Source organism: Mya arenaria, chromosome 5, assembly GCF_026914265.1.
Source record: "Mya arenaria isolate MELC-2E11 chromosome 5, ASM2691426v1".
NCBI lineage: Eukaryota > Metazoa > Mollusca > Bivalvia > Myida > Myidae > Mya > Mya arenaria.
Window position 1 is genome coordinate 1,291,856 of NC_069126.1, and position 16,332 is coordinate 1,308,187.

Genomic DNA, 16,332 nt, shown 5'->3' on the forward strand with positions numbered 1-16,332 from the left:
AAATCGACTGTTGTGCTGCCACGACATTGGACATTGGACATTTAAAATCGACTGTTGTGCTGGCACGACATTGGACATTGGACATTCAAAATCGAATGTCGTGCTGGCACGACATTGGACATTGGACATTCAAAATCGAATGTCGTGCTGGCACGACATTGGACATTGGACATTCAAAATCGAATGTCGTGCTGGCACGACATTGGACATTGGACATTCAAGATCGAATGTTGTGCTGGCACGACATTGGACATTAGACATTCAAAATCGAATGTTGTGCTGGCACGACATTGGACATTGGACATTCAAAATCGAATGTCGTGCTAGCACGACATTGGACATTGGACATTCAAAATCGAATGTCGTGCTGGCACGACATTGGACATTGGACATTCAAAAGAGAAAGTCGTGCTAGCACGACATTGGACATTCAAAAGTGAAAGTCGTGCTAGCACGACATTGGACATTCAAAATCGAATGTTGTGCTGGCACGACATTGGACATTGGACATTCAAAAGTGAAAGTTGTGCTGGCACGACATTAGACATTGGACATTCAAAATCGAATGTTGTGCTGGCACGACATTGGACATTCAAAATCGAATGTTGTGCTGGCACGACATTGGACATTCAAAAGTGAAAGTCGTGCTGGCACGACATTGGACATTGGACATTCAAAATCGAATGTTGTGCTGGCACGACATTGGACATTGAACATTCAAAATCGAATGTTGTGCTGGCATGACATTGGACATTCAAAATCGAATGTTATGCTGGCACGACATTGGACATTGGACATTCAAAAGTGAAAGTCGTGCTGGCACGACATTGGACATTGGACATTCAAAATCGAATGTTGGCACGACATTGGACATTCAAAATCGAATGTTGTGCTGGCACGACATTGGATATTGGACATTCAAAATCGAATGTTGTGATGGCACGACATTGGACATTTAAAATCGAATGTTGTGCTGGCACGACATTGGACATTGGACATGGACATTCAAAATCGAATGTTGTGCTGGCACGACATTGGACATTGGACATTCAAAATCGAATGTCGTGCTGGCACGACATTGGACATTGGACATTCAAATTCGAATGTCGTGCTGGCACGACATTGGACATTGGACATTCAAAATCGAATGTCGTGCTGGCACGACATTGGACATTCAAAATCGAATGTCGTGCTGGCACGACATTGGACATTGGACATTCAAAATCGAATGTTGTGCTGGCACGACATTGGACATTCAAAATCGAATGTTGTGCTGGCACGACATTGGACATTGGACATTCAAAATCGAATGTCGTGCTGGCACGACATTGGACATTCAAAATCGAATGTTGTGCTGGCACGACATTGGACATTCAAAATCGAATGTCGTGCTGGCACGACATTGGACATTCAAAATCGAATGTCGTGCTGGCACGACATTGGACATTCAAAATCGAATGTCGTGCTAGCACGACATTGGACATTCAAAATCGAATGTTGTGCTGGCACGACATTGGACATTGGACATTCAAAATCGAATGTTGTGCTGGCACGACATTGGACATTCAAAATCGAATGTTGTGCTGGCACGACATTGGACATTCAAAATCGAATGTTGTGCTGGCACGACATTGGACATTGGACATTCAAATTCGAATGTTGTGCTGGCACGACATTCGACATTCAAAATCGAATGTTGTGCTGGCACGACATTGGACATTCAAAATCGAATGTTGTGCTGGCACGACATTGGACATTCAAAATCGAATGTCGTGCTGGCACGACATTGGACATTCAAAATCGAATGTCGTGCTGGCACGACATTGGACATTCAAAATCGAATGTCGTGCTAGCACGACATTGGACATTGGACATTCAAAATCGAATGTTGTGCTGGCACGACATTGGACATTCAAAATCGAATGTTGTGCTGGCACGACATTGGACATTGGACATTCAAAATCGAATGTTGTGCTGGCACGACATTGGACATTCAAAATCGAATGTTGTGCTGGCACGACATTGGACATTGGACATTCAAAATCGAATGTTGTGCTGGCACGACATTGGACATTCAAAATCGAATGTTGTGCTGGCACGACATTGGACATTCAAAATCGAATGTTGTGCTGGCACGACATTGGACATTGGACATTCAAAATCGAATGTTGTGCTGGCACGACATTGGACATTCAAAATCGAATGTTGTGCTGGCACGACATTGGACATTCAAAATCGAATGTTGTGCTGGCACGACATTGGACATTGGACATTAAAAATCGAATGTTGTGCTGGCACGACATTGGATATTCAAAATCGAATGTTGTGCTGGCACGACATTGGACATTGGACATTCAAAATCGAATGTTGTGCTGGCACGACATTGGACATTCAAAATCGAATGTTGTGCTGGCACGACATTGGACATTCAAAATCGAATGTCGTGCTGGCACGACATTGGATATTGGACATTCAAAATCGAATGTCGTGCCAGCACGACATTGGACATTGGACATTCAAAATCGAATGTTGTGCTGGCACAACATTGGACATTGGACATTCAAAAGTGAAAGTCGTGCTAGCACGACATTGGACATTGGACATTCAAAATCGAATGTTGTGCTGGCACGACATTGGACATTGGACATTCAAACGTGTAAGTCGTGCTGGCACGACATTGGACATTCAAAATCGAATGTTGTACTGGCACGATATTGGACATTGGACATTCAAAAGTGAAAGTCGTTCTGGCACGTCATTGGACATTCAAAATCGAATGTTGTTCTGGCACGACATTGGATATTGGACATTCAAAAACGAATGTTGTGCTGGCAAGACATTGGACATTGGACATTCAAAATCGAATGTTGTGCTGCCACGACATTGGACATTGGACATTCAAACGTGTAAGTCGTGCTGACACGACATTGGACATTGGACATTCAAAATCGAATGTTGTGCTGGCACGACATTGGACATTGGACATTCAAAAGTGAAAGTCGTGCTGGCACGACATTGGACATTCAAAATCGAATGTTGTGCTGGCACGACATTGGACATTGGACATTCAAAATCGAATGTTGTGCTGGCACGACATTGGACATTGGACATTCAAAAACGAATGTTGTGCTGGCACGACATTGGACATTGGACATTCAAAAGTAAAAGTCGTGCTGGCACGACATTGGACATTGGACATTCAAAAGTGAAAGTCGTGCTGGCACGACATTGGACATTCAAAATCGAAATAGCACGACATTGGGCATTCAAAATAATATGTCGTGCTGGCTAGTTGTCTTTGTCATAAATATAAATTTTGGACCCATGATAGACAGAGACTTCGAATGATCCTTTAAGATAGATTTGAGCAGTTCACGCGTCCATTAGCTCAATAATACGCGGCCAATATTGTAGTCGAATTGAACTGCTTGTTTTATATTTGAATATTTATTGAGTGCGACATTTATAAAATGTTGCAGATGTTAGCCCCAATAAATTGAAATCCAAATTGTACATATAGTCATTGTATACATAAAGGCAGTAGATATATCACTAAATAATGATCCTTTACAATTGTAATTATATAACCTTAATATGAATTATTGTTTGGTGGGACGCAATTTTGCAATCGATTGTGTTTTCTTTTACTCATAAATTGTGTTGATTGCTTTAATTGTTGATATACAACATACGCCTTATTTCAATTTGGATATTTTTAATCCATCAAAGGTGGACACCCTGCTGAGAGCCGGAATATGTTCAGTAAAGGTGTTATATTTTTATTGCTCAATATAATCCGCAGAAACAAAAGCTCTTTAACTAGCTCTTTCATTTCACATTTTATTACTTTTATAATCATCAAAGACTTTTGTTTGAAAAATAACTTATACAAGGTTTGCATACTTTTGGTGACTTTCACTTTTGAATGTCCAATGTCCAATGTCGTGCCAGCATAACATTCGATTTTGAATGTCCAATGTCCAATGTCGTGCTAGCACGACTTTCACTTTTGAATGTCCAATGTCCAATGTCGTGCCAGCAGAACATTTGATTTTGAATGTCCAATGTCCAATGCCGTGCTAGCACGACTTTCACTTTTGAATGTCCAATGTCCAATGTCGTGCCAGCACAACATTCGATTTTGAATGTCCAATGTCTTGCCAGCACAACATTCGATTTTGAATGTCCAATGTCCAATGTCGTGCCAGCACAACTTTCGATTTTGAATGTCCAATGTCCAATGTCGTGCTAGCACGACTTTCACTTTTGAATGTCCAATGTCCAATGTCGTCCCAGCACAACATTCGATTTTGAATGTCCAATGTCGTGCCAGCACGACATTCAATTTTGAATGTCCAATGTCCAATATCGTGCCAGCACAACATTCGATTTTGAATGTCCAATGTCCAATGTCGTGCTAGCACGACTTTCACTTTTGAATGTCCAATGTCCAATGTCGTGCCAGCACAACAATCGATTTTGAATGCCCAATGTCCAATGTCGTGCTAGCACAACTTGCAGTTTCAATTTGTATATTTGGACATGCATCTTCCGCTTCTATCCCACCCCTCTTCCAGTAGCATGAAAGCATATGACCTGATGCGGGATTCAGGGACACGATGGTGGTGTTGTGTGTATGCAGCTTCTGGTCCAGCCCAAACTAAAATAAGGCTGCTGTCCAACTCGTTGTGCCTTCAAATACACAATCATTCTGTAAACATAGGGTTACCCTCAATGTGACTGGGAATTGCAGTCACTTAAACTCATCACCGTCCCGGTTGGCATTTTAATACTCGTTCATATGTGATGAGACACACGATGGGTTCAATCGATAAAGCATCAAATGGGCAGGGGCAAACTTTATAAACTTTTAATCAAAATCAAAACAAAAACACGAGGCACAGGAAACCACTGCGTCCAAAAATCTCGGTTCGTGACTTATTTTTTCTATGACATGTTTTAAGACAAATTCAGTAGTGTGTACGGTTTGATCGTCCATAGTAAACGACAAAACTGTGAACTGAATCATCAATTACTATATTTGTCATGACTTGAACGTTAATGATAACTTAAATATTTGACAAAGATAATGACCGAGGACAAAGGGCGTCAGAGACCGCGGATATTTGTAAGGGGGACTACTGCATATTCTAATTAAATGTACTCGCCGTTTTGACTAAATATATTCTAATCGATTCACATACATGATACATAATAGAAAACCTTCTGAATGAATAAACAACAACATATTGTTAACATTTCGACTACATTTTACTCCAAAGAATTATAAAAAAGATGTTTAAGATACATTATTTTTGTATTGTACTATTTCTTGCCGCTTACTAAAATGGTTGTAATCAAGCCAACCTTGAATTGACATCACCACGAAAAATCGATTTGTGGATACAATTTTGGCTGAATTTCTGTTTTAAACTCTATATTTGTACAACAAACCCATGCAAGGCCTTTTGTCTGCTTTCTTCCTACTTGAATCAGCTATGTGAGTTTTTATTAACTTTCTTTATGTGAAACTTCGTGTCAAATGTAATCGATCGTCCCATCATAAATTATGATCATAAGATCTTGTGATCTTGAGAAGTCAGCGGTTTAGCTTGTCATGTGAAAAATAGCAAATAATGTAAACATCATTTAAAAATGAGACGGTAATGAAAGCTTCATTTGGATTAGCTGTATCACATCAGACTTTCTTACTGCAAAGAAGTAGGTTATTTCACTATCTGCAAACAAATTTCTTATCAGCTTTTTTCATTTGAATGGAGAACAAAATTAAAATAATTTCAGAAATAGCTGTGGCTCCTTTCATTTACATTTGTTTTATACACATTTTTTGTATTCATTGTAAAATTTATTATTGTTTTAAATTGATATAGGTAGAATACATGCTGGAAAATCATTAATCATCCATTGGTCATCAGAGGAAAACTGCTAGCCTGCAACCATGGGATCGTTATTCCGAAGTGAGGATATGACACTATGCCAGCTGTTCCTGCAATCAGAGGCAGCCTATGCATGTGTTTCAGAGCTTGGGGAGTTGGGACTCGTGCAGTTTAGAGATGTAAGTTTTGTACATTAGGGGACAGCCATTTCATCAAGAATTCTAGAAGCAATTTTGTTGAAGTGGTTTGTTTTTCAACAGTGGTACCTATCTAGTATCTAGATACAAAATGCTTAATTCTTGATGAAATGGCTGCCATTTATCTTATTGTGGTTAAATAATTATTAACAAATTATATAAGGCGTCAAAAAATAAATTGTTTGGTTAGGGTTACATCCTTTTAAAAGATAGGTAGGGTAGGTGGGCTTTTTAAAAAAAAAATTTTTATTAGGCTTTATATATATAAGAATGTCATTTTCATCATTGGATAATGGGGTTAAAGTTATCTACTGTATATGCATTTAAGATTTTCAACTACAAAGTGAAAAGCAATTTAAATAGGGTCGGCGCCTATTCCGTACGTAGGGTCGGGTAACCCGAACCAAATGTGTTTGTTTTTTTAAGCCTAAGAAATGTTACAACCAATTCATATTTTAGTATCATCTTAGGTTTTAGTCAGGTTAAGTAATGTACAAGGTGCTTCAAAAGACGGGTAATGCTCTTGGAATTAATTGACATATTGAATTAGACTGTAAATGACTTGGAACATCATGACTTTGAGAGAAAATGTTGGGAATGGTTTTGGTTTGAAGTAATAATAGGTTTTAACTGCCAAATATGTAATGATTGAGGTACAATAAAACGGGTACAGGGTGATACAGGAATCCAGTGGATTTCACGTGAAATCCACTCAAAACATGAAATCCACTCAGAACTCAGTTATTTTAATTAATAATTATTATTTTTTTGGTATACATATTGGAAAGTGTCTCATGAAGGGTTTATATTTCAAATTTTATTGAAATTGGTAAAAAAATAAAGAAGTTGGAGCAATTTTTCATGTTTTTTAAAAAATAGATCGGAAATCGAGGTGAAATCCAGATTCCGATAAGTGAAATCCACTCATAACTCATTAATTTTAATAAATAATTTTCTGTTTTTGTAGTCTTATTAGAAAGTGCTTCATAAAGGGTTTATATTTCAAATTTTTTTGAAATTGGTCAAATAATGAAGAAGTAAGAGCAATTTTTCGAAAATAGATCGGACATCGAGGTGAAATCCAGTTTTCGAGAAGTGAAATCCACTCCTAACTCAGTTATATTAATTAGTAATTTTTAATTTTTGTATACATTTTTGAAAGTGCCTAATAAAGGGTTTACATTTCAAATTTTATTGAAATATATCAAGAAATGAAGAAGTTAGAGCGATTTTTTGGAAATCAAAGTGTAATCCACATTTTGACAAGTGAAATCCACTTTTTGAGACGTGAAATCCACTCATAACTCATTTATTTTTAACAAATTATTTTTTTTGTTTAATAAATAATTGAAAAGGCTTCATAATGGGTTTATATTTCAAATTTTATTCAAATTGATCCAAAAATAAGAAAGTTGTAGACCTATTTTGAAAAAAGATCAGAAATCGAAGTGAAATCCATATTTTGACAAGTGAAATCCACTTTTACAGACGTGAAATTTACTCATAACTCAATTATTTTTAACAAATTAATCTTTTTGTTGAACAAATAATTGAAAAAGCTTCATAATGGGTTTATATTTCAAATTTTATTCAAATTGATCCAAATATAAGAAAGTTGTAGACCTATTTTGAAAAAAGATCGGAAATCAAAGTGAAAACCACAATTTTGAAAAATTGCTCTAATTTCTTTATTTTTTTACCAATTTCAATAAAATTTGAAATATAAACCCTTCATGAGGCACTTTCCAATATGTATACAAAAAAATAATTATTGATTTAAATAACTGAGTTCTGAGTGGATTTCACGTTTTGAGTGGATTTCACGTGAAATCCACTGGATTCCTGTATCACCCCGCACCGCAATAAAACTGCGGTCGCTCGAGAACGCCAGGAACCGAGCTAAGTTCTTGGGTAATCCAATGTTTCGTTGGACCCATTTTAGTCTGTTAAGAAATTTGTTACAATGTATATTCAAAGTTTGAAGTTTTCAGTTTACTTCGGCACTAACTATATATTGCATTATGTAAATCACTCATATGTTCAAAGGCTGTCGTATAATAAATGTGAAAATGTAAAAGAAAAACCAATAAATTGATAAATATCAAAGTTTATTTTTACAAAAAAAACAACACATTTTCCAAACAATTAATATAAGAATATAATTAATTCTGGTCATTAACTTTTCACAATTTTCTTCTCAAATGCCCTTATAAAGAATTAGAGGTCATGAGTAAATTGTGATAATCGGTCTTTCACACCATATCAAATTCCCTTTCATCTGTCATATCAATTTTTACCACATTTTAATACCTGCCAAATGATTGTTTATTTATGAACATGCCTTAGGAACAACATTTGAAATTATGACCTTGAGGTAAACATATGGTTTTTGCATATGTTTTGTATATCCTAGGGTGGCAATAGTGCTGGACTCCTCGACTTATTTAGGTTTTGATCCAGCATCAGTATATTTTATATGAAAATAGAAGGAATAATGGTCGGGGGTTAGCTTCGACTTTGACTGACCGCTGTTTTTTTTTAACAACTGCCTGTTCGAACGACTGCAGTTTTACCACAATCATATTATAAGTTTTAATCAAAACAAAAGAAATATTTGACAGTCTTAGGCATTTAATTCTTTGAAGGCAAAAGGGTACCCATGCTGATCTCCCATGAGATTAGTAGGGTTCCCTAAAATAGGATAGAAGGATGCCATAAAATAGGACAGAAAGGTGCCATAAAATAGGACAGAAGGGTTCCATAAAATAGGACAGTTTATATTTAAATATAACGCTGGTTTTTTATTAAAAATTTCAAGTTATGTCATGTTCAAATAATTTATGATTTGGCCTATTTTGTCTTTCATTAGGCATTTTAAGTGTTTCCAATTCCAGCATATCGTAAATTACATATGCCTATTGGCAGGTTTATAAACCAATAAAAATCTTTTTTGTCTAGAACCAAAAGATGTACTTGTCCTACAAGTATGGTTTTATCATTAATCATAAATTAATGTATTAATAGTTTGTAGATTATTTTACAAAAATACCTTAATATAGCATATTGTGTTGATATCTTGATAAGCATTGCTGTTCTCTTAAAAATATAATCTTGAATGGTTTTTTAGCTACATGTCGAGTGGGAGAATTGGAAAAAGAAACCCTCGTATTGATAGTGAGATTCAGATAAAAAGATCTTCAAATTTGGACAAAAAATTCTTCCTTGTTCTCAATCTGTGATCTTACTCAATCCCTTAACAAATATATTTATCAGCAGATGTGACCATGATGTAACCCTGAAATGTGCCTTTGTGCAGATTTCATTTATTTTCTTTTGCCTGTTGTAAATTTAATAGAATTTTATAGAAGTGATTATGTTTATTTTTCATAAATATCCTAATTATGGGAGATGAAACAATTCTCCCCAACAATTTTTTTTGCATGTTAGGGCAGTGCTCCAGCTAGACCTAAATAGCTGGGTAGGGCAGCCCACTGCCTTTTTTCCAGTACCCCCTGTGTTGCCTTTATACTTTATACTACACCCTGCTGTGTATATTTTGTTTGACAGTCAATTTTCAGAAATAAGTATGAGAAAATTAAATATACATAATTTTGATACTAAAGTAAAGAAATAAGCTGAGGTATTCCTAACAACCTATAAGTTTTGAAAGTGTTTAGAACACAGGCACAATAAGAATTGAAATTTGGCCCTTGCAAGTGCCCCATTAAGGCTCATTCATTGCAGATCAAAAGTGCTCATTCAGACCAAGCACCCTGCCCTTTTTAAATCCTGGCTGGAGCACTGTGAGGGCAATATTTTCCCATGATATGATACTCATCTTACCTTGCAACATTTCAGTTGAATCCAGATGTGAATGCATTTCAAAGGAAGTTTGTGAATGAAGTGAGAAGGTGTGATGAAATGGAGCGTAAACTACGTAAGTTACAGAGATCTCAGCATTGGTGTTGTTTTACTTTTGTGACTTTATGTTACATGCTCATTATTTCTGCATGTGATTTAATATTTTGTACAAACTTAATGATACAATGTATATTAACTTAGGTGTGTCTAAAAATCAAAGCAAAAGATGTTTGAAGTATGCTAAATATGAACAATTCTCATGTCCTGTGAATCAGATACTTGATATTTTTCCCAAACTATTATGACCCATGATGTAAGGCAATAAACATGTTGTAATTTTAAACAATTGCAAATGGAGCTTTTTGAGTCGCCTGCGAAGCATGACAAACCTATAGGAATTACTTTGTCCAATGCCTGTGTCATCTGTGTCACACTCAATTTTGAGAAAGTTTATTGGTCAAGGTCAGCACATGACCTGTATTGATTTTGAGGTCAGTGGGTCATAGGTCAAGGCCATGATCATTTCATAAGAAATTATGGGGACTCCCAGCAGTCAACACATCCAACTAGCAGAATTATAGTTGTAAGTGAATAATAAACTTATGTAAACCTTTAACCCCAGGATTCCTGGAGAAAGAGATCAAGAAGGATGGTATTCCGATGTTGGACACCGGTGACAACCCTGATGCCCCACAGCCTAGAGAGATGATTGATCTTGAGGTATGCTGTACATTTGTACTATTTTACCTAACTTGCACATAGTCATTTGTTCCCCCTGTTCATGAATAATGGAAATTTTTAATTTGTGCCCATAACCGAAACTTTCCTTCACATGACCCATAGACAAATAGCAAGAATTGTGTGAACGTCTGAATCGCAGTATTTACATGACTTTTGTGTCATTTTCTAAAACCAACCTTTACCATTACTCTACAACCATTCAAGATAATCAAATGAAACTTAGTACATATGTATAGCAAGAAGAGCTGTGAAAAAGTATTTCTTATTTTAATTATTAACTTATCTTACCTATAGGCATTTTTTTGGCAATATTGCCAAAAAACATCCATTGGGTATATCTAACTGTATGGACAAGTTTGGAATCTTTTGAATCTGTCGTTGTTTTCCAGGCAACATTTGAGAAGCTAGAATCAGAAATGAATGATGTGAATGCCAACTCTGAAGCCCTTAAAAAGAATTTCCTGGAGCTTACGGAGCTCAAACACATCTTGAGGAAAACACAGACATTCTTTGATGAGGTTCGTATTATAATTCAAGATGATGTAAGTAATGAAATGTATCAAAATGACTTGATATGCATAGTATTTTTACTGATTTCATCAAATATGTTTGAAACTACAATTAAACGTACATGAAATGTAATGAAAACTCTTTCCTCATTGGTATATTTAGTAACACTCTGTTTCTGTTAAGAACAACTAGACTGTAACACTCTGTTTCTGTTAAGAACAACTAGACTGTAACACTCTGTTTTTGTTAAGAACAACTAGACTGTAACACTCTGTTTTTGTTAAGAACAACTAGACTGTAACACTCTGTTTTTGTTAAGAACAACTAGACTGTAACACTCTGCAGCCAATTGTATCTTTGGTTTTGGCAAAGTTAGCCAGAATCTTTATTATTTCTCATTATTTATCCAATCATTCCTTTCATTTTACTTATCAGGGCTCCGTTTAAATAAAGATAGTAAGGCTTCAGATCCTTCCTCTCTAGGCATAAGTCCGTTTCTGGTGTAATCTGCATTTCAATAGAAAAAAATCGTAAGGAAATTTATCAAATAGATTCTGCCCGTAACTTTACCATTGAACCCGAGCACTCGTAATCAGCGAACGGTTAACGATATCTTATGAAATGGGACCCTGGCTTACTAGCTTTAAGGGAACATGTGGACATTATCAAAGTTTTATGCAGTTTGCCGATGAACAACAGTCATAGATAAGAATACACAGGGTACTCAATAAGTTTCGGTTGAACCATCTCAAAATGTAAAATTACCAACCAGCTACTACTTATTCTACTTAAAATTCACTTTTCAAATTTGAAATGGCCATATTGCCATTTGAACCGTCCATTTTGCTGGCAGTCGGTTATTATTGAGAACACTGAATAAATATAAGAGTATGTATATCAACAAGATTATTATCCTTTGTTGAGTGAGAGAAATGTCATGATAATGTGTATAATCTTAGATGACACTACTAACATATATGCATGCCTTGGAATTTTAAGATGAACCACAACATAACAATAATAGGTTTGAAGCATTTGTAACATAACATAACATACCTTTATTCAGCTTTAAAAGGCATATGCACATTTATAGCCATGCACTATGCTGCTGATATTAGTTTAAGTAATATATGCTGTGCTTATCATATTACACCAGTTTATTATTGTCTCATTATAACTGTTGTCATTATGTAGTAGAAATATTCTTATTTTTACTGCATCTTTTTTTTTGAAGAAGTAAATTAAGGCACAGCCTTGGTATTGTTGTCAATTGTGTTTTGGGCGACATTGTGCAAAAACTAAAAAAACTGTTCAAAAGGAAACTTAGTACACTGTTGCCATTGAAAATACCCACATGTATAGTAAGGCTAATAACTCTTGCTTAAAAAGTTTTTGAGTTATGCCCCCTTTTTAAAAAAGGCCAACCAGTGTTGGCCATTGCTCCTTTTGGAAGAGACATGAGAGTAAACAGTAGCTTTAACTTAAAGACATAGCCTGCTTTGTTCTTAGACTAGCTTACCATACTATCATTTCCAGCTTTGTTTTATCCTATGTTACGCTTGGTGGTGTATAACTGTTGTGTGTCTCTCATGCGTTACTGTAGGCGGAACATCATCACATTCAGGCAATACACGAGCCCCTGGGGACAGATGACGCACTCGGGCTGCTGGGGGAGGAGATCGGGAGAGGGGCCACACAGGCACATAAACTTGGGTAGGTTTTTGTGTAGGATTAGATTGTGTGAATGTTTGATGAAAAAAATAAAGTTTGTAAATGATTGATAGTTGTTTGGTAGGTTAAAGTATGTGTTCTATTGGATTTGAAAGAATGAATAGTTGAATTGAAAAACAAAATGAAAAAATTCATAGCACCTGCCTCTTTCTTGAAAAAGAAAGACATTTATAATGCAAAATAAATGCTTATTGTAATATTGATATGTTTATTATGGTACTCATTTCAATAATATCCTTTTCTTAATATGGCATGTGTGTGACATAAAAATAAGTGTTGAGAATGCGAAAAGCATAGTCATTTTCAGCAATGTTTTCTTAAATGTAATTTAATCTAAATGCCCTAAAATAGCAAATGAATGTCTTAAGGCCCAAGATCACGCAATGTGGCTCATCTTTAGGTGGATGTTGAAATTATGTACAGCTTTCAACACTACTGGCTCTTTATTTATGAATCTTGATATACTTTTCTCTTTTCCTTTTGACACAGATTTGTGGCAGGAGTGATTTTACGCGAGCGTATTCCTGCATTCGAGCGTATGCTATGGCGTGTGTGCCGGGGAAACGTGTTTCTGAAACAGGCTGAAATCGATACCCCACTTGAGGACCCTGTTACTGTAAGTAGGATATTTTAAAGAGTTGCTTGTTTAGTTTCAAAATTAAAACCTAAAACTAAATTCTTCAATTCAAGATTTATTTTTTTCAACTTTAAATCTGAACTCTCACAGATTGATCGTTTTGACAACTTCTTTCTTGTCTTTGATTTAAATGAGTCAACTTTTGCGTAAATGTCTGGAAACAAGTAATATAAGAATGCTGACTAATGATTTGATAACAGTTTTTTACATTAATGTATTTTAAAAATGATACGCATTTATATGTAAAATATAAAGACAAGTTTATATAGCCTAAGCGTTCATGCTGTGGACCATATATTTCACCAAACGTGTATAATTAACTTGTAGAACAATGTGTGTAGAACATGGTAATTGACTGTTTCAGGGTGATAAGGTGGACAAGACAGTATTCATCATATTTTTCCAAGGAGAACAGCTGAAATCTCGAGTGAAAAAAATCTGCGAGGGGTAGGTTTCATTTGGTCAACTCAGATTTACATTGTTACGGACATCATAAGTCATTAGCAACTTGATTTCAATAGCACAGGATTAACAGGATCCTACCGTAGTCACAATCTCTCTTTCTCTGACTTCAAATCGGTTAAGAAAACCTGTTTTTAGCTCTACTGGCCAAAGGCCAGAAGAGCTTATGCGATGGTAATGTGTACGTAGTATGTGCATCCGTGCGTCCGTGCGGTCGTGCGTTCGTGCGTCTGTAAACAATTGCTTGTGAACACGATACAGTCTTCAGTTTTGATTGTATCTCGATGAAACTTGTACAGTATCTAGATATCCATTAGAGCTCGGTTCCTTTCGAAAACCAGCAAGATCCGCCCATGAATGCCTAGATTATGGGCCATGAAAGTTTTAAAGAAATGCTTTCTATTTTTAGCCAGGTCTGCATGAGCGAATTCTATTTTTAGCCAAGTTTACATGTACATGTAAATTCAAGTTAAGGGAGACAATTTGCAAGACTAGGATTTTGAGAGACAATTTGCTTTTTGCTTCTGCAGTTGATTTTGTGAATTACTCTGCCTTGTTCTTGTTGAAAGCCCAAAGGCCATTTTTTAGCTTTAAGTTCTGTAGTTTGTGCATTCATCTTAACAAAATTGGATGTGAATGTTTAAGTTATGCACCTGGTGTCATTACTGGCCACACCCAGGGTTCACAGGTTTGGTAAACATAAATCTGGAAAGGTTTAAAAATCTTTTTGTGTGTTCGTGCATCCATCCAGCACAACTGATTGTGAATGTTTGTTCAAATTGATCAATGTTGTCCTAGGATGCCCTTGACTTTGACCTTTTGACCAACTTTTGTTAACTTTTAAAACTACAGAAAATTTTACTATGAGTACAGTTTTGAAAGCAATTTTTTTTTGTCGGATGACTTTTACTTTGCACATATTAAAATAGTTCATGCAGCTAATCTGCTTACAATACTCAGATGTTGAACGTGCTACGTTTTCAGGTAACCCAAACACAAAACATAAACTATATGTCGGTTGCCTTTTACCCATACATACATGCTCTGGATTGATATGACCACAAAAGCCATGCCAGTAGAGCATAGGCCCTTTTGGGCCTCTTGTTATGATATGCACGGGACCTCCAGATAGGTAAATGCAGGCATATTGATGCACAGATTTTGTGTGTGCCTGCACCCAGGAGAGTTTATTGTTTATGTAAATGTTCAGGGAATGTTAAATTTAAAACCAAGGACTAATCAATTTTGTTTTGTTTGGTCCTATGTCTTTGTTGGATAGGCCATGATGCTTAGTTTTACCTAGTGTAGCTTTATATTTTTAATTATTTCATTTTTTATTTATTTTTTTGCAATGTTTTCTTTAGAGTTCTGACTGTCCATGTAGATATTAACCCACCCAACAATTTCAGGTTCCGAGCCACGCTGTATCCCTGCCCAGAGACGCAGGCTGAGAGACGAGAAATGGCCATTGGTGTAATGACACGCATAGAGGACCTCAATACTGTATGTTCTTGAATTAATGTCCTTATTTGGTTATTAAGTAACACCATTGAATAGAAGATAATTTTCAATTAGAAAATGTATTTTTCTATCAATCTAGACTCATTCATAAAGTAATTTAAGAAAAGAATAAGGAGATAAACAACTCAGAAATAAATGCCAACACTAACAGATGATGGTGTATAATTGGACACAAAATAATGTTAGTTCTAGAGTTACTACAAACTAAAACATGGGCTACTCAATTAAAAATAATAATTAATGAAATGTTTTTTATGAACAAAAATAATCAGTATGTTGCCTTTGACTATAACAAGTACTTTCTGGTTAATAGGTGTTAGGGCAGACCCAAGACCACCGTCACAGACTGTTGGTCGCTGCTGCCAAGAACATCAAGGTCTGGTTTATTAAGGTCCGGAAGATCAAGGCCATCTATCACATGTTAAACATGTTTAACCTGGATGTCACCCAGAAATGTCTCATTGCTGAATGTTGGTGCCCTGTGGGCGACCTGGACCGAATACAGCAGGCCCTACAACGGGGAAATGTAAGTTGGACATCAGTGTTGTAAGAGTGTGATATCAATTGATTAAAGAGATTGTCCTTAAAGTTATAGTCTTTTTTAGCTATAGCCAACATATTCCTTTCACTTCACATTATGTACTATGTTTGATTGTCAATTTTTAGTGTGTTGTAGTTGGCTTGTTAAAGTTAAAAATTTATAAATTTATTATTTAATGTAAAATAATAATAAAACCAAAATGCAATCAAATATGTTTGCACACAAATGAGAATC

The 16,332-nt window shown here is 35.9% G+C and overlaps 1 protein-coding gene across 4 annotated transcripts in view; it reads left to right on the plus strand.

Moving 5' to 3' along the window:
• The first annotated feature begins 5,251 nt into the window (after positions 1-5,251).
• Positions 5,252-16,332, plus strand: part of LOC128234009 (V-type proton ATPase 116 kDa subunit a 1-like) — a 29,767-nt gene continuing 18,686 nt past the window's right edge. Inside the window, exons 1-10 of one of the 4 annotated variants that reach the window (XM_052947943.1) lie at positions 5,252-5,500; positions 5,892-6,076; positions 9,953-10,031; positions 10,578-10,675; positions 11,086-11,214; positions 12,810-12,919; positions 13,427-13,553; positions 13,939-14,021; positions 15,446-15,539; positions 15,871-16,083. In XM_052947943.1, the coding sequence (XP_052803903.1) occupies positions 5,960-6,076; positions 9,953-10,031; positions 10,578-10,675; positions 11,086-11,214; positions 12,810-12,919; positions 13,427-13,553; positions 13,939-14,021; positions 15,446-15,539; positions 15,871-16,083 (1,050 nt within the window). In that variant the 5' untranslated portion in view covers positions 5,252-5,500; positions 5,892-5,959. Of the gene's footprint in view, positions 5,501-5,532; positions 5,722-5,891; positions 6,077-9,952; positions 10,032-10,577; positions 10,676-11,085; positions 11,215-12,809; positions 12,920-13,426; positions 13,554-13,938; positions 14,022-15,445; positions 15,540-15,870; positions 16,084-16,332 lie in introns of those variants that run through there. The other 3 variants (XM_052947940.1, XM_052947944.1, XM_052947942.1) reach the window with 3 other exon arrangements.